Source organism: Leopardus geoffroyi, chromosome A1 (genome assembly GCF_018350155.1).
Source record: "Leopardus geoffroyi isolate Oge1 chromosome A1, O.geoffroyi_Oge1_pat1.0, whole genome shotgun sequence".
NCBI classification, from domain to species: domain Eukaryota; kingdom Metazoa; phylum Chordata; class Mammalia; order Carnivora; family Felidae; genus Leopardus; species Leopardus geoffroyi.
The window spans coordinates 29,260,879-29,286,285 of record NC_059326.1 but is presented as its reverse complement, the minus strand read 5'-3'; the positions used below and the strand labels follow the sequence as shown (position 1 = coordinate 29,286,285).

Sequence of the window (25,407 nt, the reverse complement as noted above, 5' to 3'; positions counted from 1 at the left end):
CGAACTCACGGACCGCGAGATTGTGACCTGAGCCGAAGCCGGATGCTTAACCGACTGAGCCACCCAGGCGCCCCTGAAATGTTTGGTTTTTTTTTAAACATTTACTTAGTGTTGAGAGGCAGAGAGAGACAGAGTGCGAGCAGGGAAGGGGCAGAGAGAGACAGAGACAGAATCTGAAGCAGGCTCCAGGCTCCGCGCGGTCAGCACAGAGCCCGGCATGGGGCTCAAATCCACGAACCGTGAGATCATGACTTGAGCTGAAGCTGGACGCTTAACTGACTGAGCCATCCAGGCGCCCCAAGGAATGAAATGTTTATATAATGCCAAAGTATAACTCCATAGAACTTCCTGGCACAATACACTGAATTTCACAACATTACCCATGAAATAGCCTTATCAAATGTGTTTACTAAATTTAATTTTTAGACTTAATATTACTTCATAGTACACTGAAGGGATGGATAAAAGTTACCAATAGCTCGAGGAAGCAGCCAGACAAACCTGGATGTAGGTCATTCTACAAAACAACCTTGTGGGATTCTTTAAAAGGTCAATGTCATGTGGGAAAAAAGGTTGGGGGATTAATCCAAACACTAAAGAGACACAACCAAATACAATGTGTGAATCTTGACTGGATCCTGGATTGCACAAAACTAACAAAAAACAGCTAGAAAGACATTTTAGGGATAATTGAAGAAATTTTAACATGTGATAGATATTAAACTATATTATACAGTCATTATTAATTATTATTACATAACTAAGTGTAATAATGGAGTTATGATTTTGTAGGAGAATTTCCTTATTCTCAGGACAAGCTGAGATAGTTTGGCGTGGTGTTACAGAGTCTGCAACTAACTTTTAAATGGTCCAATAACCACCACAGGTATGTATATGTGTATATAGAGAGAAAAAAACAACCATGGCAAAAGGGTAATAGTAGGACACTAGAGTACATACTGTTCGTTGCACTATTTTTTAAAAAGTATTTTAAAAACTTTTCCATGTGCTTGAAAAGTTTCAAAATGAAAAACTGAGAAAAAAATTTCACTGAAAAAAATTTCACCTCCTAATTCCATTGGTCTTAAAACTCTATTTTAGCTAGTCTTTCCCTCTGAGGAATGTCTACAATAATAACCCTTCTCTTTTGAACTCAAGAAACTTCCTGAGCACAACTACTAAATATATCATGCCACTTTGTATTAGAGTCGACGGTTTATATTTTGGCTTTGTCACTCAACTGGAAGCTCCGTAAGGTAAGGACGGGGTTTCCTATGTATCACTGCACAAAACCAGGCATAGAGAATTACACCCATTACACCACATCTGTTGATGCTTATAAATTAAGCCAAAGTGAAATAAGAAATAAAAGCCAAGCAGAGAGTTCACTTTAAATATTGGCGTGTAGTTTATACAGTAGAGAATTTGTTCTGCTCTCAAAGAGCTCTAAAATCATTATTTTTGACTCATATTCTTCACAATATTTATTTTTTATTTAAAAGTAGCAGGTTGGGGCGCCTGGGTGGCTCAGTCAGTTAAGTGTCCAACTTTGGCTCAGGTCATGATCTCGTGGTTTGTGGGTTCGAGCCCCGCGTTGGGCTTTGTGCTGACAGCTCGGAGCCTGGAGCCTGCTCCGGATTCTGTGTCTTCCTCTCTCTCTCTGCCCCTCCCCTGCTCACACTCTGTCTCTCTCTCTCTCTCTCAAAAATAAACCAATGTTAAAAAAAAACTAAGAAAAATTAGTTTAAAGAGAGAAAATAAAAAAATAAAAGTGGCAGTTTAAAGCCTAATTTTAACATGGTTAATAATACTTTTTCTTTAAATAGGGGTTTACAAAGAAGTTTATAAATCTTGTATCACTAAATTTTACCATGTGGTAAAATCCTGAAGTAATAAATGAAAAATGTGTTTAATTTATAGATGGTTAAAAAAAAGGCATGTTTGGGGGTGCCTGGGTGGCTCAGCTGGTTGAGCGTCCAAGTCTTAGTTTTGGCTCAGGTTATGATCCCGGGGTCATGAGATCGAGTCCCAGTTCATGCTCCATGTGGAACATGGAGCCTGTTTGAGATTCTTTGTCCCTCTCTCTCTCTGCCCCTCTCCCCAACTTGCACGTGCTCTCTCTCAAAAAAAAAGGCATATAAAGAGAACAAGTGGCCTATATTACATAATCAATTCCCAATACTTTATTTCTCTTTTCAAAAATACATGCTTATTTTTTTGTTTTTTGCAATGTTCATTGCATGCTTGTTTTCTGCTTGAAGAGTTGGGACTGTATTTTATAAATTCTTAGGTCAAGAAATGTGACTTAATTCATTAAAAAATATATTTGTATGTACTGTGTAATTTGAGCTGCACTTTATGAACAGCTGCTTCTTGAGATAGGTCTGTTTCATTTATAGAAGAATATATAATAAATCAGCATTTATTTTGCTGATTTAAGGTTTTCATCCAAAAATTCAGTAATGGCTTCTTCGTCTGCTGAATGAAGTAGTCTTTGAATTAGCTGATCCAGATGCTTCTCTCCACATAAAAATTCCTGGTTAAAAGAGACAGTTATTATAAAAACCTGATTAGTAGAAATAAGAGAAACACAGCAAAGAATTAGATGTATATTTACTTTGTTTCTTTACAGTCCATATTTAATAGCAACCATGGATTACTGAAGTGGTTCTACAACATAATGAACACAATTGCTAACTTGGGAGGATCCTGTTATATTGGCTTTTTATGTAAGAAGTGAATCCAAAGAGTAAATGGAATTCTACTCTTTCTTTGTTTCCATTAGCATTTTATTTAAAAATCAATCTTCTAGAAGTTGGATCTTTCTAACTCTGGAAACACCAAAACAAAGGAGATTTGAATAGACTTGAAATTTACCACCTCTCTCTTTAAAATTCCTTTGCTTGACTTTCCTAACAGGGTTCTAGGTCTCAAACCATCTTTGGGAGGATGTTTGCCTTCTTTTGTTCCCCAGAAAAGATAAGGCTTTTTACTCTTGCCCTGAAAATTCCACCCTTTTCATTCATACATAACACATTATTTCCCAAGGGCAAGAAAGACTGAAATGCCTCCATCAATGCCCCAGGCACCTTGCTGCCACATTAACATGCACAGCCCCTCCTTGCCCTTCTCAGCCTTGCCAAGTCCTCTGGACCTCCCAGGACCATTTCAAGCTCAAACTTCTCATGCCAACCCTCAAATTTAGATTGTATTTAATCCATAAATGGCTTCTACTAGTTCTGTTTTTTCTTTTTTTTTAATTAAAAAAAATTTTTTTTTTTTTTTTTAACGTTTTATTTATTTTTGAGACAGGGAGAGACAGAGCATGAACGGGGGAGGGGCAGAGAGAGAGGGAGACACAGAATCGGAAACAGGCTCCAGGCTCTGAGCCATCAGCCCAGAGCCCGACGCAGGGCTCGAACTCACGGACCGCGAGATCGTGACCTGGCTGAAGTCGGACGCTTAACCGACTGCGCCACCCAGGCGCCCCAGTTCTGTTTTTTCTTAAATTGGAAATGTGGTTTTAAAATGTAGAAGTCCTGTGCAACCAAAAAAATATTTATGCCAAATATTTAGGGGACAAACGTCTTGAGGTCTGCAACTTGCTTTCAAATGGTTCACCAGCAACACAGGAGGTGGAGGAAGAGAAGGCAAAGGCAGCAAATGTTAACAACTGTTGCATCTAGGTACAGCGTGTGTACGATTCTTTTTTTAATGTTTATTTTTGAGAGGAGGGGGAAGACAGAGAGAGAGAGAGGGAGTGCATGCATGTGGGAGGGGCAGAGAGAGACAGAAGCAGGCTTCAGGCTCTGAGCTGTGACACTGGGCTCAAACCCATAGCTTTGACCAGAGCTGGGGTTGGACGCCTAACCAACTGAGCCACCCATGCGCCTCTTGAACTAGCCTTCAAAGTATACTTGAAGTTTCTAAATAAAAAGTTCAGAAAAATAAATGCTCTTATGTTTACCTCAAAATATGTCTATTGGGTGAAAACTGTTCAGTTAGACTTCCTTGTAGTCTTCCCTACAGTTCATCTCTACAAGTCACTAAGATAATGACTAAGTACCTTTCCTGTGCTACAGAAGTTCTGTGTAACAGAGTTGTTGGGAACAGTGAATTAGCAGAGTCCTATATTTTAGAAATGTTCAAACTCTAGACATTGGCCTAATGGAACCATTTCAATGTCAGCATCCGGAACACAGAACATTTAAAGTTTTGATGTAGGTAGGAACTAATCTTATTTTGGTCTTTCTTGAATGATCTTAAAGTTGAATTTTAGGTTAAGCGTATACATTTATCTCTCCGATTAAACTATAGGGGGAACGATGCCTTCCTATCTTTGCATTCCACAAAACACCAGCATATATTAAAACCTCAATTAAACTTTAAAAGTAAAGCAAAAGCACTATGATAAGCTTTTAAATTAAGATTTAAACCATTTTGAGCATAATATGGAAACTGCTTATAAAATTAGTAGGCCCAGAACTCAAATGATCATGGTATTGCCAAGGTGATTTCTTCATTTGGAAATTGTATCAAAAGGATCATCCCTCTTAAATGATAATCACATCACACGTAGAGTTCAATTGGATTAACCAGAGTGCTAGAGATAGAACAAGGATGAATGACTTGTGGTTCCTAACCTTCAGAAGCTCACAATCTAGTGACAGAGTGAGGCACCACAATCAGAGCAAGAAATCAAGGAAGCAACTGAGGGTTGTAAGGTTAATTTTAAAAGAAGGTGGCAGGGCGCCTGGGTGGCTCAGTCAGTTAAGCGTCTGACTTCAGCTCAGGTCATGATCTCACAGCTTGTGAGTTCGAGCCCCATGTAGGGCTCTGCCCTGACAGCTCAGGGCCTGGAGCCTGCTTCACATTCTGTGTCTCCCTCTCTCTCTGCTCCTCCCCTGTTCACTCTCCGTCTGTCTCTCAAAAATTAATAAGCATTAAAAAAGAAAAAAAAAAGAAGGTGGCATCAGGGAAGAGTTTAGGCAGGAAGAAAAAATTTGCATTAGATCTTAAAAAGATAATAGTATTTCTCTAAATAGAGAGCAGAGCATTTCAGTCAAAAGGAGGATGAAGAAAGGCATGAAAACAAAGTATTCAGGGTAAGGGAAAATTTTCAGTTTAAGGGAAATACAGGGCAGGAGATAGGTTGATGTTCAGGAATTTGCACAAGGACTTTGAGAAACAATAGAAACATAAAACAGTATATTATAGGATAGTCTGTGCTTCTTATCTAGATGAATGAAAATAAAAACAAAATCACCTACACGAGAACTCACACTAAGAATATGAGGTGATCTCACAGAACCCAAGGATAGGAATGTAAAGGCTGGTGCCACCACCCTGGGAATGCAGCCTACGAATAAATGAATGCGGGGATTAATATCATCAAGATTCTTTCCATCCAGTTCTATTTTTGCTCCTTTCAATACATCAGCTTCATCTCTTACTGAACACTGCCTTCTCCTCATGGTTTGGAAATGTGGCTTCTAGCCTCTTGTAAATCTTACATATTTCAGCTTTAGCCAAGAGAGAGACTAACCCTCTTTGTCTCCGGTTTAAAAATGCTAGGAAGGAACTCATTGGTGGGGGCTTGTTTGGATTTCCTCCCCAAACAAACCAATTATTGTCTTCAATCGTGTAAGAGCAGAGCAGTTTCATCAAGAACTATGTAAATGGAAGGAGGTCAGGCTCTAAAATAAAGGAGCAGAGCTGAGCTTAGCTGAGCTAAGTTCCACAGACATCCACTTTCTTTCCCCTCCACACCTTCCATTCTGTCCTGGGGCTACTGCCCTCGGACTAAGGCCCTCAATCACTTTTCCTGCCTCATCTACAACTCTTACAGTTCCTAAATTATTCACTCCTACTTGTCTCTTTACTGTCCTTCATATAGATTTTAATGTTTTACTCCATTTTTTTCATGACATTTCCAAATTTCCTCCTTTCACCAATATGGGATGTTTTCTTTCTTTCCAATAGGTGGGTTAGTCATAATGAGAGCACGCAAATATAATTTCTCTTACATTTCGGAGTCCGGCATGCTAGTTTCGTCAGTAATAACATGTTAGTTATTATAACCAGGCCAAAGCCAGGTATTTTATAACTATAAAAGCTACTTAATTTGCCTGTTTCAATACTGAATACCAACTGAGGACCTAAGGGCTATTCTAAAAAATATTACTGGTCATAAGAATGTGGCTGTCTCAGGAAAAACCATCGCCACTACCAGAAAACAAATGAAAGAGTATGGTGTAATTACAACAATATGGCCAAACATACTTGGTTATTGCTGTGTGTTTCCTGAGGAAAGGGAAGTGAGCAAATATCTCCTCCTTTTTGACAAGGCTATTATGTGCCTATTTAAGACAGTATTAAATTGCTGAGAAGACAGAGGAAGTGGCATAAGACACACAGAAATTTCTAAGTATTTTGAAAACACAGACATTTCCCCTTGTAAAATGAGGACTTTAATTTTGAGTATAGAATGGGACAGAATCAAATGAAAGAAGCCTTATATATCACATGGCATCAAGGAAAAAGATCAGAACTTTCCATCTCTTGCCTTTTGTACACAGTCCTTTATGAGAACCACTTCGTTTTCCTCTTCATTGGAAGCAAAAGGGGAATCTTCCTGTGCTTCATCATTAATGATTTATGTCAGTGATCCGGCCAAATGGGATTTAGTTAGGTTAATGTTCAAACCACGATGAGAGGGTCTTTCCCCAACAGCATAATTATAACTCCTGAATCTAATGAACAATAATACATCGTGGTAAGCAGAACTCTAAGATGCCCCCTGGTGGAGGGCTTGCAGAAGTCCCTCCCTTATGTCAAGGCAGAAGCTGTGAATATGACAGAATATCACTCCAGTGATTAGGTGACTAATCAGTTGACGTTGAGTCATTCAAAAGGAGTATCACTGGCATGGGCCTGACCTAAGCAGATGAGCCCTTAAAAAGGCCTGCACCATTCCTGCAAAAGATTCAAAGTGGGATTGGGCATATGGAAGGGCCACCAAGCAAGCAACTGGACCTGAGAGCTCTGAACTCATCTCTGTTGTGTCCAGATTTTTAACCTATATAACCATTAAGATATAATATTTTAAACCACCAAATTTGTGGTAATTTGTTACACAGAAACAGGAAACTGATACAGTGTATACATGCATATTGAATATACCTTAGTACACTGTGATTGCATAGTAAAGAATCTGGAGATCAAAGAGAATTGTTTGAAACTGGCATAAAGACCACATTTTTTACCATGAAACTAATACAAGTATCTGCAAATTTTAGGGTACTATCTTAAACTGGCTTAATGATTTTAAATTACTTGGTAAGATTTTAGACATAACTCTCTAGAATTTGAGTATACTTTCTTTGAAAAGCAAAGTACATAAAGCATATTCAGTAATATTACCTTAATATCACGAACTTCATATGCTATCCTGTGGTCAGTGACTCTATCCTGGGTGAAATTATATGTCCGAATTCTCTCTGACTGGGCTCTTGTTCCCACCTGTGTCATAACAAAAAGGCAATTCATATTTTAACTTTATAATTACCTTTATTATAATGGAAACATACTTGTAAATGACTTTTCTATTATAACAGGTTCAATTTTTTCTAAAAGTCATATATACAAAGTGACAAGGAACAAGAATGGGCAAAACTTACTGTTTAAGACTACAGGTTTGTAAAGCTTAGTTATGGAATAAGAATGAATGTCTCTTTGGTACTTTAAACTTCAAATATTTAAAACCAAATTATCTTTGGGGCGCCTGGGTGGCTTGGTTGGTTGGGTGTCTGACTTCGGCTCAGGTCATGATCTCACAGCTTGTGAGTTCGAGCCCCGCATCGGGCTCTGTGCTGACAGCTCGGAGCCTGGAGCCTGCTTCGGATTCTGGGTCTCCCTCTCTCTCTGCCCCTCCCCTGTTCATGCTCTGTCTCTCTCTGTCTCAAAAATAAATAAACGTTAAAAAAAAAAAAAATGTGTGGTCAGGGCGCCCGGGTGGCTGAGTCGGTTGAGTGTCCGACTTTGGCTCAGGTCATGATCTCGCAGTTCGTGAGTTTGAGTCCCGCATCGGGCTCTGTGCTGACAGCTCGGAGCCTGGAGCCTGCTTCGGATTCTGGGTCTCCCTCTCTCTCTGCCCCTCCCCTGCTCACGCTCGCTCTCTCTCTCTCAAAAAATAAACATTAAAAAAACAAATAAAAAATAAAACCAAATTATCTTTGCATCCCAATCAGTTCTTCCTCCTGTTCTATAAATACCACCACCACATGCCCTTGGCTCCAAGTGGGAAACTCTGACATCCCGCAACCTAGCTCACATTTCATGGGAGCTTGACACAGACACCAGGGGAGAATCCATCTTCAATTCATCGTATTCTCTACCTGCCCATTCCCAATGGTTTCAGGGGTCACCTGTTACAATCCTGCCCTTTCCATTTCTATCATTCAAGGGCTTGTTATTTTCACCTTCATTCCTGTAAAAATCTCCTGATTCCTCTTCCATTTCTCTGCTTACATTGTGTTGCCCTGCTTAGCCTGCTTAAAACAGTTTTCTGATAAATTTACTTCTTCGGTTTCTTCTTGTCTACTAAGCAGACACAACTCAATTCATCATTCAAGGTACCTCATAATGTGGCCAACCTTCCTGACATCATTTCTTAAAACTATGTGACCCACTATAATGCCACTTATTAAACCATATCAAAATTATGTGCATTTCTGTCAACTCAGCTAAAACATCATCTCAAGGGATGCCCTTCCCACTCTATCATCCCCACCTTTCCAGCTAGCAACGACTGAAATAGGTTAACTTTCTCCTTTGAAACTCCTTACACTTGGAATCTTCTCCACAGCACACTACAGTTTGCCTTATGCTATGGTTATTTGTATTTTTGTTTAATGTTTGTCTATTTTTGAGAGAGAGTGCAAATGGGGGAGGGGCAGAGAGAGGGAGACACAGAATCTGAAGCACGCTCCAGGCTCTGAGCTGTCAGCACAGAGCCTGCCAGACTCGAACCCACGAACCGTGAGATCATGACCTGAGCCAAAGTCGGACGCTTAACCGACTGGGCCACCGCAGGTCAGGTACCCCATGGTTATTTGTATTCTTCTTAATCTCACCTACACCACCTCCCCAACACAATACCCCCTCTCACACACTTCCACTTTTTAAGACTAAAAAAAGACATTTCTATAACTTTTTTTTCAAAAAATGTTTTTTAATGTTTATTTATTTTTGAGAGAGAGGCAGAGCGTGAGCAGGGAAGGGACAGAGAGAGAGGGAGGCACAGAATCTCAAGCAGGCTCCAGGCTGAGGTGTCAGCACAGAGCCTGATGTGGGGCTCTAACTCACAAACCGTGAGATCATGACCTGAGCCAAAGTTGGACCAAATGAACCACCCAGGTGCCCCTATAACTTATTTTCTTAACCCCTTAGGCAAATGATATGGAACTAAATTAAATATGGCTGACCATCAGGAGCATTTTTAAAAATTAAAGATGCTAAAGCCCAACCTCAGATATACTGAATCATGGATTATGTAGATTTAGAATATTCCCTAGGCCATCCATTCTGCAACCAGCCAGGTATGGAAACTACTATCACCATATTAATGCCCAGGATCCCACCCAAATCAATTATGTCAGACTCTGGGTGGGGGGCGGGGGGCTGAGGGATCTACAAAGCTCTTTAGGTGATAAATGGAGCCAGAGTTGAGAACCTGATATAATGCCTTCCATATAAAAGCTACTGTATATATTAGCTGAACCAAAACTTCTCTAAGCATTAGAAATACCTACTAAAAAATTCACACAGATGGACAAGTTAATTGGGAGGCCTTTTCTGCTGCCTGAAGCCAGAAATTTCTGAAGACACACACACACACACACACACACACACACACACACACACACACACACTATTTGTATCAGACCAATATTAAATACTCATTTTAAAAATTACTGTGTGAACATTTGGTACTGAAATGCCAAATAGCAAGTAAATCCCAATGTCTTTTATTAATCCAAATGTCACAAAATTCATCGTGTTTACATTATCACTTACTTGCCAAGAAGCAATGGTTTGTTAATGAGCATTCCTATCTGCAAATGTATATACTGATCCTGAACCACGGTCTAGGATTACCACAAAGAGAGGATTATTCTCCCATTTATCCCATCACTTTTACTAGTTGGAAGTTACAATGTGCATAAGGAAAGCTAGAAGGACAAAAGTGTGAAGAGACCAGGTAAAAAAAATAATTAATGTTTAAAGTTTATATAATTCATTATCCTTCCTAATTTAGGGTAGCACACCTATCCACAAACAATACAAAGCACACTTTCTCTTCCAACCTCTCTCAAAGACAAACTTAACCTTTTTCAGGATTTAAAATCCCATAATAATTTGTTTACTTATATCAATGACACTTATTCATTTTGTTTAACCTTTATCTACATATTTGAATAAATATCATACATTTATATGGTACAAAATTCAGAAAGTACAAAAGGTATATATAGTGGCCAATAAATCTCTCTTCTACCCCCACCCCACATCCCATCAGTAGCAATCACCATTATAGGTTTTTTGCAGTGACATTTACTTTTGATCCCACAGAGTTTTTAAAAAAGCATAAGTTTTTAAATTAAAAAATCTGCAACTATCCTAATTTCCAGAGAACTTTTTTATCTTTTAACCTAATCTCCTCTCAAGATAGTCATGATACAAACACTGGAGGGAAACAACTGGGAAATAATTCAGAGTTTATGCATATCTCATCTATTCATTTTTTAAAAAAATGTTTTATTTATTTTTCAGAGAGAGACAGAGAAGCTAGGGAGGGACACAGAGAGAGGGAGACACAGAATCTGAAGCAGGTTCCAGGCTCTGAGCTGTCAGCACAGAGCCCGACGTGGGACTTGAACCCACGAACTGTGAGATCATGACCTGGGCCGAAGTCAGACGCTTAACTGACTGAGCCACCTAGGTGCCCCTCTCATCTATTCATTTGTAAACTGACACATCCAAATTTAGCCCTAACCTGCTAGTCCATATGCAATAAAATTATTGTTTATTTACAAATAAGCAAGTTTCTCTATGCTATCAGATATTCCCATTTGATCAAGAACAAACGCTGTATTTTCTACATAAAATTATGACTTTTTGTGCAGAGGTATCATTATACCAAATAAATCTTACCTGCAGTTTTCTAGTACTTTGTTGCTGACATTTGTCTTTCTCAATAATCTGCTGGTAGAGTCTAGCTCTCAACACACGCAAAGCTATCTCTTTATTTTTTATCTGTGATCGTTCTTGTTGGCATTCTACTACAAGCCCTGAAAAACAAGAATCAGAGGTAAACTGTAGCATCCAGAAGCCAAATTAAGATAGACCTGAGATGTCAATTATATCTTAATAAAACTGGAAAAAAAATATTTTTATTTTAGACAGAGAGAGAGAGAAAGAGAGGGAGGGAGGGAGACCATAAACAGGGGAGTGGAGGTGGAGGGGAGAGAATCTTAAGCAGGCTCCACGTTCAGCATGGAGCCTGATGTGGGACTTGATCCCATGACCCTGGGATCATGACCTGAGCCGAAATCGAGTTGGATGCTCAACTGACTGAGCCACCCAGGTGCCCTGAGCTCAGGAATATTTCAGACTTAGCATACTTTAGAAACCAGCAGTAGATGGCCATTTAGATTCAGATATCTGAATGAGATACTTCAGATGAGAAGAGTGGAAGCAGTAGCATCTGCATCCCACAGCTCTGCCTCTCCCTCCCAGCTGATTCACACAACAGCCCGACAGAGTGAACTGCTGCTACCCCCAGGCTGTGCTGCTCCGTTCTGTTTTAGTCAAAGAGCACTCAGCTTTTCCCCTTTAAGCCACAAATACACACAGAGCTGATGTTTTAAAAATGACTTTATACAACACAAATGTCTGTCAATAGATGAATGGATAAAGAAGATGTGGGGAGTGCTTGTGTATATTCATTTATAAATGTGTGTGTGTGTGTGTGTGTGTGTGTGTGTGTGTGATGGACTATTACTCAGCCATAAAAAAGAATTAAGAAAAAGAACGAAATCTTGCCATTTGCAACAACATGGATCTAGAGGGTACAAACGGTAAGTGAACTGTCAGTCAGAGAAAGACAAATACCATATGATATCGTTCATATGTGGAATTTAACGAACCAAACAAACAAAGGAAAAAAGAGACACACAAAAAAATAGACTCTTAAATAAATAGAACAAAATGGTGGTTAGCAGGGGGAAGTAGGTGAGGGGATGAGTGAAAGAGGTGAAGGGGATTAAGAATACACATATTGTGATGAGCGTTGAGTAATGTATAAAATTGTTAAACTACTACATTATATACTTCAAACGAATATAACACTGTAAATTAATTATACTGGAATTAAAAACATAAGTTGAAAAGAAAAAAAATGACTTGATACAGTTGCCTCTTGAACAAGGTTTGAACCTGCACAAGTCCACGTATATACATAGATTTATTTTTTTACAGTATGGTACTGTAAACATATTTTCTCTTCTTTATGATTTTCTTAGTAACATTTTCTTTTCGCTAGCTTACTTTAGTGTAAGGATGCAGCATTTAATACATACAACACAGAGTATGTGTTTATGTTTTCGGTAAGGTTTCTGGTCAACAATAGGCTATTAAGTTTTGGGGGAGTCAAATTTATAGGTGTATTTTTGGCAACAAGGGGTTGCATTCCTAATTTCCATGTTGTTCCATGTTGTTCAAGGGTCAATTGTTTATAGAAACTAATGAAAACAAACTATAAAACTCTTTTTAAAAAAAAAATTTTTTTTTTAACGTTTATTTATTTTTGAGACAGAGAGAGAGACAGAGCATGAACAGGGGAGGGGCAGAGAGAGAGGGAGACACAGAATCTGAAACAGGCTCCAGGCTCTGAGCGGTCAGCACAGAGCCCGACGTGGGGCTCGAACTCACGGACCATGAGATCATGACCTGAGCCGAAGTCAGACGCTTAACCGACCGAGCCACCCAGGCACCCCTATAAAACTCTTTATAAGGAAGAGTTCATAGTGAATGTTTCTCAGTTGTCCTGGTTCTAAAATCAGCTAATCCCACATCTGATCATACATGTTTTGGTTAGCCACCTTCTGGATTTGGGTGGGTTTTGCCTGTTGTGTAGCCCAGTTACTAGCCTGAATCTCGACCTGAAATAATGACCCTTGATACTTCAGGCTGTTCTGTTCTTAACTTTGCAGCTACCATTCTGAAGGTCTATGTCTGATCCTGCTCTCAAGTACATTAGAGGTGAGCCACAAAACCTAAAATCCATATTAGCTTAGGCCAGCTAAACTGATACAGTCGTAACTATTTTGCTGGAGACTTAAAAATTTTCTGTAAAATTCTACCCTCCAAAAAACCCCCAAATTTAACTCTCTAAATTGTGTTTCTTCCCTGTCTAAATAAGCCACAATCTACAGCTGCTAAATGCTTTTACTAGGATACCTAGGTTTCACCTCTATTAGTTTATTCTTGACTGCTGTACAGTCACATGCAGCCCTGTGTTTGGGCTGGGGCACTTTCCTGCAGCTGTCCTGAATCCGGTATCCTTTTTCACCATCTAAAAGGATAAGAAAATATTTATTTCAAGATGGCTAGATGCTCATAAGCTTTCCTTCAAATTCTTCTTCTCAGCTGACCGGCAGTAAGTTCTACCTAAACATCGATACTATTCCCATCCAGTGGCTCAGGTCAGAACTTTGAGCTTAAAACTCTTACTTACCAGCTCAGTGATTCCCAGGGAAATCACTTGATCTTATATTTTAATACACTTTCTAAAGACCAGTATTTAATCACAAGTACTCCCCTAGGAAGAGAGGACCTGGGTCCGGGGGAAGTATGTTGAATAATAGAAGAGTTGTTGAATAAGGTACCAGGATGATTAAAAAACTGTAAAAGTGCTTTGGAAAAAAATAACTTTTAGGGGCACCTGGGTGGCTCAGTTGGTTGAGTGCCTGACTCTTGATTTCTGCTCAGGTCATGATCCCAGGGTTGTGGGATCGAGCCCCATGTCAGGCTCCATGCCCAGCATGGAGTCTGCTTAAGATTCTCTCTCTTTCTCTCTCTCTGCCCCCTCACCCACTTGTGCTGTCTCTTTCTCTCTTTCTAAAATAAAAATAAATAAGTAAAAAACTTTTCTCAGTATTGTTTTAATACTCTAAAAAAGGTTCCAAAATTCCAAGTAGCAATGGTACCAAGTAGGTATTAAATGTGTGTTTGCTAAATAACTACATTTGTTATTTAAGATTTTCAATTATAAATGAGAACAAATATACCATATTTCATTCTAAAACAGCCCATTAAAAAATTAACATCTCTGAAATTAAAGTGCATCTTACATTCATTGACATATCATTGCTTAATTGGTAGTGTTTTCTATGTTCATAGTAACAAAATCATGATGTCTTAATCAATGGGTTCTTAGATTAGATGAAATTATATAATCAAAGGTTAAATAAAAACCCTGTAATCTTAAAAATGCAAAATGATGAAGGGGCGCCTGGGTGGCTCAGTTGGATAAGCATCCGACTTCGGCTCAGGTCACGATCTTGCAGTTTGTGGGTTCAGGCCCCGCATTGGGCTCTGTGCTGACAGCTCGGAGCCTGGAGCCTACTTTGGATTCTGTGTCTCCCTCTCTCTCAGCCCCTCCCCCACTTGTGTTCTCTCTCTCTCTCTCTCTCTCTGCCTCAAGAATGAATATACATAAAAAAAAAATTCTTAAATGCAAATTGATGTAAAAACTTAAATCTGATTAGGAAGAATTAGGTATTATCCATAATCCACAATGATGAAGGAATATAGTGTAAGAATTACTGAGGCCCACTTTCACTCACTAACTGATAAAAAACCAAAAAGCTTGCTTTAAAACACAAAATATTAATTTGTCTTCATCTTGATTTGTTAAATTTTACACACACACACACACAAAAGTAACTTTTCCCTGAACAAACATTTTGTCATACCCCTACGGTACTACTCTCTTCCAATGGTAAAAAAATGGAGTTATATAGAAGCAGTAGGTCAGAAAAACATGTGATTCTTCAGAGTCCATGTGCAAGGAGAAAATGGAAGAATGACCTATAGCTCTCACTTTCAAGTCCAGCAGGGACACGGTTCCCATTGTAAGGGTCATGGAGTAGAAAAGATAGAAGAAAGGCTGAGTTTTCTTTGCAGTAGATGCTGAAATGATGGTCGACCTCAAAGTACACAGTAGATTCAAGAAACAACATGGACTCATAAAAGTTAGGAGGCTTTGTAATGCATTGCTTAAAGGGAAGTTTGAGGGTAAGCCTTGAGGTCTCTTTTCAATTAAAAAAAAAAAATGTTATTTTGAGAGAGAGAGAGAGAGAGAGAGAGAGAGAGAGGAAATGAGGGAGGGCCAGAGAGAGAGGAAGACAGAATCTTAAGCAGGCTCCACACTGTCAGTGTAGAGCCCATCGTGGGTTTTAACTCATGAACCATGAGATCATGGCCTGAGCTGAAGTCAAGAGTAGGACGCTTAACTGACCAAGCCACGCAGGAACCCCATGCCTCTCTAAAATCAAGGAACCAGATCGAAGTAGCTAAAAAATAATTTGGCTCAAGGTAAGTTTGGCAACAAACCATTGGTCACTTTTTGTAATTTGAGTAATTTATAGCTGTACAAGGTGTATGTTTTAAAAATATTTTGATTCATTTTTGTCAGAATTTTTATTACTTCTACCTGACTTTCTCTCATTTAAAATTTTAATTCAGTGTACACTCATTATTACTATTCTGGATAGTATAATATAGAACAATATTCCACAATACAGGGTTGAGGTGAAACACACTAAGTATCCAACAGTTTGTGGATTTCATAGGTAAATTATGGTAGGCTACAAAATTTATCCTCTCATTTTTGATGAAAGGGATTTATTTCTCTATGCATAGAAAATAATTCAAAAGGATATACACTAAAGATATATACCAAAGTGGTTATTTGGAATGGTGACAGATGTTTTCTGTTCTTTTGCTCCTGTATATATTCTAGGTTTTTACAGTTTCTTATAGAATACAAATCAAAGAAAACTTGAGATTATAAAATTATCCTGTTGTTGGATATTTAGGCTGTATTAACTTAAAAAATTTTTTTTAACGTTTATTTATTTTTGAGAGAGAGAGAGAGAGACAGACAGACAGAGTGCGAGTGGAGGAGGAACAGAGAGAGGGAGACACAGAATCTGAAGCAGGCTCCAGGCTCCGAGCTGTCAGCACAGAGCCTGACATGGGGCTTGAACCCATGAACCGTGAGATCATGACCTAAGCCAAAGTTGGGATGCTTAACTGACTGAGCCACCCAGGTGCCCCTAGGCTATATTAACTTTTGCTATTACGAGCAGTGCAAGCAATAATAATTGACTGAAAATTTAAAGGTGACATCTGATCTCAAGATGGCCTCCTCTTTCTTTTAAAAATCATACTAAAACAACAAGAAACAGAAATGCAAAATAAAAACATGTGATGCATGTAGCCCCAAACACGATATATACAGACAGAAAGCACATGAAGAATGGTAAATGACTTAGCTATGGCGGGGGAAGTGAAACATAACTCCATGTAGAGGGAGAGCTGACCAGCAACAAGCCTATTTGCCCTGCTGAGTGCCAGAAAGCCTCAGGAATTGAGGCACCAGGTACTTCGGAAGTTGGTCACTAAAAACAAAAAGTCTTGAAGCGTATCTTTAAGTCCCCTCCCTCAATCTGTAGGAGGCAGAAGAAGGTATAGTCTTTAGGGAATTAAGTAAGGGAAGTTTCAGACTTGAGACTTGGGACAAAGGAGAGTAAGTATGAGACATGGGACTGAAAATAAGAGGATTAAGTAAGGTTGCTTGGTGAATGGTGAGACCTTAACCTTACTTTTAAATATATCATGGACGATCCTATATGGGAGAAAACAAACTACTCAAGTAAAAAGATCTATAAACACTGACATCTGGCAGTCCCTAATAAAAAAGCTAATTAATCATCTAACTGCTCTTCAGTGAAACTTCCTAGTGGGTAAGTGGCATCCAAGCACCCCAGAGCTTTTAGAACCTCCCTCTAGTATGTATATATAGACAGCAAAGAATTCCTAGACATTTCCAACAAGAAAGTAAGAGTAAAACAAAAAATAAACTTAGAGGAAACACAGACATTGCAGGAAGTAAAAGAACTTCAGGGAAACTAAAATTAATATCTGAACAACAACAACAAAAAAATTCCATCAATGACAACAACAGGATGTTATCAAAATGGGACAATTCTGAGAATAAAAAAACTTGTGAAAATTTAAAAAAAAAACACACATTTTTAAAACTCAGTAAAAGCGCTGGAGAAAAAAAACCTAAAACACAAAGTGATAGACAATGTGAGAGAAAAAAAGAAGACAAACAATAAATTCAAGAGATCTAACACTGGAGTAACAGAAATCCCAGGAAGAACAAAGAAAACAGTAAATAAATTATTGAGGAAGATATTTTGGAACTGAAGGGCATGAGTCTCCAAATTGAAAACAACAAATACAATGAATGACAAAAGCCTTAAATGTTCTAAGTGGAAATTACTTCCAATCAAGTATTCATGACCAATGAAGTGTGAGCTTGGAATAAAGCTATTTTCAGATGTACAAAGTCTCAAAATATGTCTCTCATGCATCTTTTCTTAGGAAACCACTTGGAGAAGGGCTTCACTAAAATGGGGGAGTAAACTAAGAGAGATGAGATGGGATCCAAGAAACAAGAGGCTCCAACACAGAACAGACATGAGGGGAATTCCCAGACCGTCAGTGTCCGGAACAGCCCCTGTGCCGTAGCCTTGGAGAGTAAATCATCCAGACTAGAGCAGGATAATCCAGGGCTCTATAAACGGTGTTGCCAAAACACATTAGCTTAAATAGAAAATCTGGTAAATTTCATTTTATAGAGCTTTTGTTAGATCAAGCAAGACTTAAGAGTCAAAGAAAACTAAGCAAATGTAAAACCAATGAGGTAATTATTAACTCTAGGAAATGACATCACAGTACAGGTCTTCCCTGCTATCAGAAAGTAGAACATTCTTATGAAACCTTTCAAAGGCTGAAATGGTGTAAAGTGAAGAACCATTACCATTAAGTTACATGGGAAATTTATTGAGCATTCCCACACCAAAAAAGTAACCTCTGTTAAGGCTGATTCCTTAAACACATCTTGCTAACAGATGGACAAAATAAACTGAGATAAAGCCCAGATGCTCAGAGACAGAGTTCAAAGCTGTGGTAACTTGATGCTGAGGTGCTGAGTGTAGTTCCTGGGGAAGGAGCTTGGTGGGGCCACTCTCACTGCTCAGCGTATGTGAAGCCTCAACAACAGTTGGCTGCAAAATAAATGCTGAACACTATTTTCTCTTTTCACCTTTTTTTTTGTAAAAGGGAAAATCCTCTTTGGACTTCTCCTGATTGGTGAAAACAGGCGTAATGTAGGTCTTTCATAAAAGTGAAGCAGCTTAATGTGAATTTTTGAAAAGCTGGGGGGATACTTGTGTGCTATGTGGCTCAGCAGTGAACATGATTTACTCTGTGTATGAAAGCAGTGAAGGTTAATTTTGCCAAAATAGAAATATATTAGGTAGAAGAAAAGAGGATATAATAAAAGAGCCCCAATCTTTACCTACTACATTAAGAAGTCAATATGTAATATTGTAACTAATTGATCAGAAGCGGCACCATACGTTAGGGTACCTGGGTGGCTCAGTCAGTTAAGCATCTGATTGGGCTCAGGTCATGATCTCACAGTTTTCTGAGTTCCAGCCCTACATTGGGCTCTGCACTGACAGTGTGGAGGCTGCTTTGGATCCTCTCCCTCTCTGCCTCTCCCCTGTGCTCTCACTCTCTCTCAAAAACAAACAACTGTTAAAAAAAAAAAAAAAAAAAAAAAAGAGCACAATCTAATATTTAGAAACACTGAGGTAATTATCAGAAAAAATAGCTAAGAGTTTAAATTGGTTGCCTGTGGGTAATGGGACTTCAGGGTCAAGGAAGGAGGGAGGCAGAGGAAAAAGAGGTCTAAGGAGCTGCTGTTTTTTGTTATAGGATTTTACCATTGACTTTTAAAACCTTATAATATAATATATAATATAAAAATTAATTTTAAAAAGGAAAATTTTAGGGGCTCCTGGGTGGCTCAGTTAGTTAAGCATCTGACTCTTGATTTCAACTCAGGTCATTATCTCATGACTGGTAAGACTGAGCCCCATGTCAGGCTCTGTGCTGATAGCAAAGTCTACTGGGGATTCTCTCTTTCCCTCTCTCTCCCTCTCCCTCTCTCTCTCTCTCTCTGTCCCTCCACTGTGCTCTGCCTCTCTCAAAATAAATAAACATTTTAAAAATTAAAAAATAAATAAAAACATAAAAAGGAAATTTTAAAAGCTTAAAGTAAGTTTAAAATTTGAAAAATGATAGAAATATCTGAAATCACGTCAAGGACTGCAAAACTACCTCATAGTATACCACAATTACCAACATTCAAAATAACAGCATTAATGCAACACAGCCCAATGGAGCTAGCATTCAGTCTCCAAGGCGACTTGTAGATCCATTACAGTAGCATGTCCAATACTGCTTTCATGTTTATTTTTAGGCTGGGACATCTCTGGTTGTTCACCGCTGTCCAGAATACCTGGTGGCTTCTCTCAATAGGTCCACTCACTATCTGCATCCTTTGAGAGAAGTACCTTTACCAAACAGATGTGGAATAGGGAGGGGAGAGTTAAAATGGCAGAGTAGTAGGGGGACCCTAGGGTTGCCTCGTCTCTCAACACAGACAGATAAATATCAAATCATTCTGAACAATGAACTGATCTGAGGACTGAGAACAAACTGTACATCTAAAGGGAGAAAAATGGCCACCTTGTGGAAGGAAGAAGCTGCAGAGTTGATTTGAGGGAGAAAAGAACTGCAGGTGTTACGGAGGAGAGGGAGCCCTGATCATGGAGAGAGGAGGGAGGGAGAAAGAGAGAAAGAGAGAAAAAAAACCACATAGGAAATTGTACAAGAAAAAGTCTTCCCCAAAACCAATGACTGGGAAAAGGAGAGGGGCTGACTCCTGCCAGTGTTTATAAGCAGTGGAGCTCAAAGTCTTAAGTTTTAGAAGTTTGGGTCATTGCTGGGGTCATGCTTGGGGGACTTAGTGTTACTCCTGTGGGGAAAGAGGGAAAAAGCCTGGAAGTGGACAGCGTGGTCTGAGGATCCCCTTGGTCTCATGGGGAGAAACAATTTCCCTTCTTGGAGTGCATTTTGGAGAGGTGGCAGGGACTTCCCGGGGACAAAAAAACTGGAAAGTGCCAAGGTATTGCCCTGTTCATTAGCATAGGAACAGAGACACCTGCTGAGGGCAGCAAATCTTTGTGCTGGCTTTTTGATGTGCTTTACCATAAACTCCCAACCACTGTGTGGTTGAGTGACTGCTTTTCAGGGACAAACTAGCACCAGTCACGGTGCAGCAAGACCCTCCCCCAGAGGATCAGCGCGGGTCCATGCTGCACCAGGTCCCTAAAATTTGAAACTTTGACACCCAGCCACATTCTTGAGATAAAACACAGGAGTACTGTGCTTCCTGGCAGGCAGAAAGCTTGGACACAGACAGGGTGAAGGCAGGGCTGTGATGGAAGCTGGGGACACAGGAAGGGAGGCTGTTCACTCTTCTGTGAGGGCTTCCTGAAGAGTGGCAGGCTTGAACTCCCTGCTCTGGGGACAAGAGAGTGGGGTGATGCCATTATCCCCTCCCCATCGGCACCGACTAACTTCAGTGAGCAACACAAGACCCCCAGTGAAGGCCGGAACCGCCTACACCAAGTTCTTGCCCCTCTGCGCCCTGCAGGTGCATCTTTCCTAGGCAAGTCCTCCTGAAAACCAGTACAGCAGGATCCTCCCTCAGAAGACCACAAACCCCTCATGTGCACCAAGTATACTGATCACAGAGTGCTGCAAAGCTTCAGCTCTAGGGGAAATAGGATCTAGCCTCTTTTAACAAGCAGACTGAAACATACTTAGTTAAAACTTGCACACAGTGGACAGTGTCCAAACACTTCCCAATGCAGGCAAGGAGAAACTCTGCAAAGGATTGACCTGAGGGAAAGAGCAGCTAAAGCACAACAACAGAATGCATACTCTGAAATACTTCCTGAAACACCAGTACCAAGACAGTATAGGACCTCTTCTCAATATAGCAATTACTCTCATGAGCAGGAATATAATAGGCTTTCCTGACATACACACACATAAACAGTGACCAAGACAAAATGACAAGACATAGGAATTCACCCCAACAGAAAGAACAGGAAGAAGTCTCAGCCAGGGATTTAATTAAAACAGATACAAGTAAGATGCCTGAACCAGAATTTAAAACAACGATAATAATGATACTAGCTGGGCTTAAGAAAAGCATAGAGGATGTTAGAGAATCCTTTACTGCAGAGATAAAAGAACTAAAAACTAGTCAGGCTGAAATAAAAAAATGCTATAATGGAGATGTAAAATTGAGTGGTCAATGACACTGAGGATGGATGAAGCAGAGGAATGAATCAATGATACAGAAGATAAAATAATGGAAAATAATGAAGCTGAAAAGAGGAGAGAAGAAAAAGTATTGGATCATGAATGAAGACTTAGGGAACTCAGCAACTCCTCAAAGTGTAATAATATTAGTATCATAGGAGTCCCAGAAGAAGAGAGGGAAAACGTGCAGAAGGTTTATTTCAACAAATTATAGCTGAAAACTTCCCTAATCTGAGGAAGGAAACAGACATCAGAATGCAAGAGGCACATAGAACTCCCATCAAAATCAACAAAAGCCAGTCAACGTCAAGACATATCCTAGTGAAATTTGCAAAATAGAGAGATACGGGAAAGATCCAAAAAGCAGCAAGGGGAAAAAAAGTCCTTAACCTACAAGTGAAAACAAATCAGGTTTGCAGCAGATCTGTCCACAGAAACTTGGCAGGCCATAATGGAGTGGCATGATATATTCAATGGGCTGAACAGAAAAAATATGAAGCCAAGAATACTTTATCCAGCAAGTCTGTCATTCAGAATAGAAGGACAGATAAGGAGTTTCCTAGACAAGCAAAAACTAAAGGAGTTTGTGATAACTAAACCAGCCCTGCAAGAAATATTAAAGAGGACTCTGAGTGGAAGGGAAAGAACAACAGCTACAGAGACTAGAAAGGAATGAAGAAAATCTCCAGAAACAATGACTTTACAGGTAATACAATGGCACTAAATTCATATCTACCAATAATCACTCTGAATGTAAAAAGACTAAATGCTCCAATCAAAAGATATAGCGTATCAGAATGGATAAAAACAAAACGAAACAAAACAAAAAAACCAAGACTCATCTATAGGCTGCCTTTAAGAGACTCATTTGACACTTAAAGGCAACTGCAGATTGGAAGTGAGGGGATGGAGAACCATCTATCATGCTAACGGACATCAAAAGAAAGCCAGAGTAGCCATACTTATATCAGACAAACTAAATTTTAAACCAAAGACCATGACAAGAGATGAAGAAGGATACTATAAAATAATTAAGGGGTCTATCCATCAAGAAGATCTAACAATTATAAATATTTATGCCCCAACTTGGAAGCACCCAAATGTATAAGTCAATTAATACAAAAACATAAAGAAACTCATTGATAATAATACAATTAATAGTAGGGAACTTTAACACCCCACCTATAGCAATGAACAGATCATCTAAGCAGAAAATCAACAAGGAAACAATAGGTTTGAGTGACACACTGGAGTAGATGGACCTAACAGATATATTCAGAACATTTTATCCTAAGGCAGCAGAATACACATTCTTTTCGAGTGCACATGAAACATTCTCCAGAATAGATCACATACTGGGTCACAAATCAGCCCTCAGGTACAAAAAGACTGAGATCATTCCATGCATATTTTCCGATCACAACACTATGAAACTTGAAGTCAACCACAAGAAAAAATTTGGAGAGATCATAAAAACATGGAGGTTAAAGAACATCCTACTAAAACATAAATGGGATAACCAGGAGATTAAAGAAGAAATAAAAAAAAAATACATGGAAGCAAATGAAAATGAAAACACGACAGTCCGAAACCTTTGGGATGCAGCAAAGGCGGTCCTAAGCGGGAAGTATATGCAATAAAGGCCTATGTCAAGAAGCAAGAAAAATCTCAAAGACCCAACCTAACCTCACACCTAAAGGAGCTAGAAAAGGAACAGCAAATGAAGCCTAAAGCCAGCAGAAGAAGGGAAATAATAAAGTGTAGAGGAGAAAAAAACAATATGGACACACACAAAAAAAGTAGAACAGATCAACAAAACTAAGAGCTGGTTCTTTGAAAGAATGAATAAAATTGATAAGCCCTAGCCAGACTTATCAAAAAAGAAAAGAGAAAGGACCAAACTAAATAAAATCATGAATGAAAGAGGAGTGATCACAACCAGCACCACAGAAATACAAACAATTGTAAAAGAATATTATGAAAAATTATATGCCAACAAATTGAGCAATCTAGAAGAAATGGATAAATTCCTAGAAACATACAAACTATCAAATTTGAAACAGAAAGAAATAGAAAATTTGAACAGACCCATAACCAGCAAAGAAATCGAATCAGCAATCAAAAATCTCTCAACAAACAGAAGTCCAGGGTTAGATGGCTTCCCAGGGGAATTCTACCAGACATGTAAAAAAAGTTAATACCTATTCTCGACTGTTCCAAAGAATAGAAATGTAAGGAAAACTTACAAACTCATTCTATGAGGCCAGCATAACCTTGATTCCAAAACCGGACAAAGACCCCACCAAAAAGGAGAATTATAGACCGATATTCCTTATGAACATGGATGCAACAATTCTCAGGAAACTAGCAAATTGAATCCAACAGTACATTAAAAGAATTATTAACCATGATCAAATGGGATTTATTCCTGGGCTACAGGGATGAGTCATAATTTGCAATTCAATCAACATGATACACCACATTAATAAAAGAAAAGATAAGAACCATATGATCCTCTCAATAGATGTAGAAAAAGCATTTGACAAAGTATAGAAGCCATTCTTTTTTTTTTTTGAGACAGCAAGCATGAAAGTGGAGAGGGGCAGAGGGAGAAGGAGAGGAGAATCTCAAGCAGGCTCCATGCTCCAGAGCCTGACGTGGGGCTTGATCCCATGACCGTGAAATCACAACCTGAGCTGAAATCAAGAGCTGGATACTTAACTGACTGAGACACCCAGCTGCCCCATAAAGCATCCATTCTTGACAAAAACTCCTAACAAAGTAGGGATAGATAGAACATACCTCAACATCATAAAGGCCATATATGAAAGACCCACAGCTAATATCATCCTCAATGGGGAAAAACTGAAAGCTTTTCCTCTAAGATCAGGAACAAGACGGTAATGTCCATTCTCATCATGGTTGTTTAATAGTTTTGGAAGTTTTAGCCTCAGCAATCAGACAACAAAAAGAAATAAAACGTATCCAAATCAGCAAGAAAGAAGTCACTCTTTCACTATTTGCAGATGACATGATGTCATTTATGTAGGAAACATGAAAGACTCCACCACAAAATTGCCAGAACTAATACATGAATTCAGCAAAGTCACAGGATACAAAATCAATGTACAGAAATCTGTTGCATTTCTATACACCAATAGTGAAGCAGCAGAAAAAGAAATCAAGGAATTGATGCCATTTACAATTGCACCAAAAATAATAAGATAACTAGGAATAACCCTAACTAAGGAGATAAAAGATCTGTACTCTGAAAGCTATAGAACACTTATGAAAGAAATTGAAGATGACACAAAGAAATGGAAAGACATTCCATGCTCATGGATTAGAAGAGCAAACATTGTTCAAATTTCTATACCACTCAAAGTAATCTACATATTTAATGCAATCCCTATCAAAATTCCAGCAGCATTTTTCACAGTTAGAACAAGGTTGTATAGAACCACAAAAGACCCTGAATGGCCACAGCAATCCTGAAAAAGAAAACAAAGGTGAAGGCACCACAATTATGGACTTCAAGCTGTATTACAAAGCTGTGGTCATCAAGACAACATGGTACCGGCACAAAAACATACACTGGATCAATGGAATACTTAACAGAAAACCCAGAAAAAATGACCCACAACCATAGGGTCAACTAATCTTCAACAAAGCAGGAAAGAATATCCAATGGAAAAAATATAGTCCCTTACACCCTACACAGAAATAAATTCAAAATGGATGCAAGATCCAAATGTGAGACGGGAAACAATAAAAATTCTAGAGAATAACACAGGCAGCAACCTC

General features: G+C 39.0%; 1 protein-coding gene across 10 annotated transcripts in view; it reads right to left on the bottom strand.

Annotated features, from left to right (window-relative positions):
* Positions 1-401: 401 nt before the first annotated feature.
* Positions 402-25,407, bottom strand: part of MTRF1 (mitochondrial translation release factor 1) — a 71,454-nt gene continuing 46,448 nt past the window's right edge. For 9 of the 10 annotated variants that reach the window (XM_045478034.1, XM_045478033.1, XM_045478024.1 and 6 more), the window contains 3 exons: positions 11,215-11,351; positions 7,423-7,521; positions 402-2,536 (listed from right to left, as the gene is read on the bottom strand). In XM_045478034.1, coding sequence (XP_045333990.1) covers positions 2,423-2,536; positions 7,423-7,521; positions 11,215-11,351 — 350 coding nt within the window. In that variant the 3' untranslated portion in view covers positions 402-2,422. The remainder of the gene's footprint in view (positions 2,537-7,422; positions 7,522-11,214; positions 11,352-25,407) is intronic. The other variant, XM_045478083.1, reaches the window with a different exon arrangement.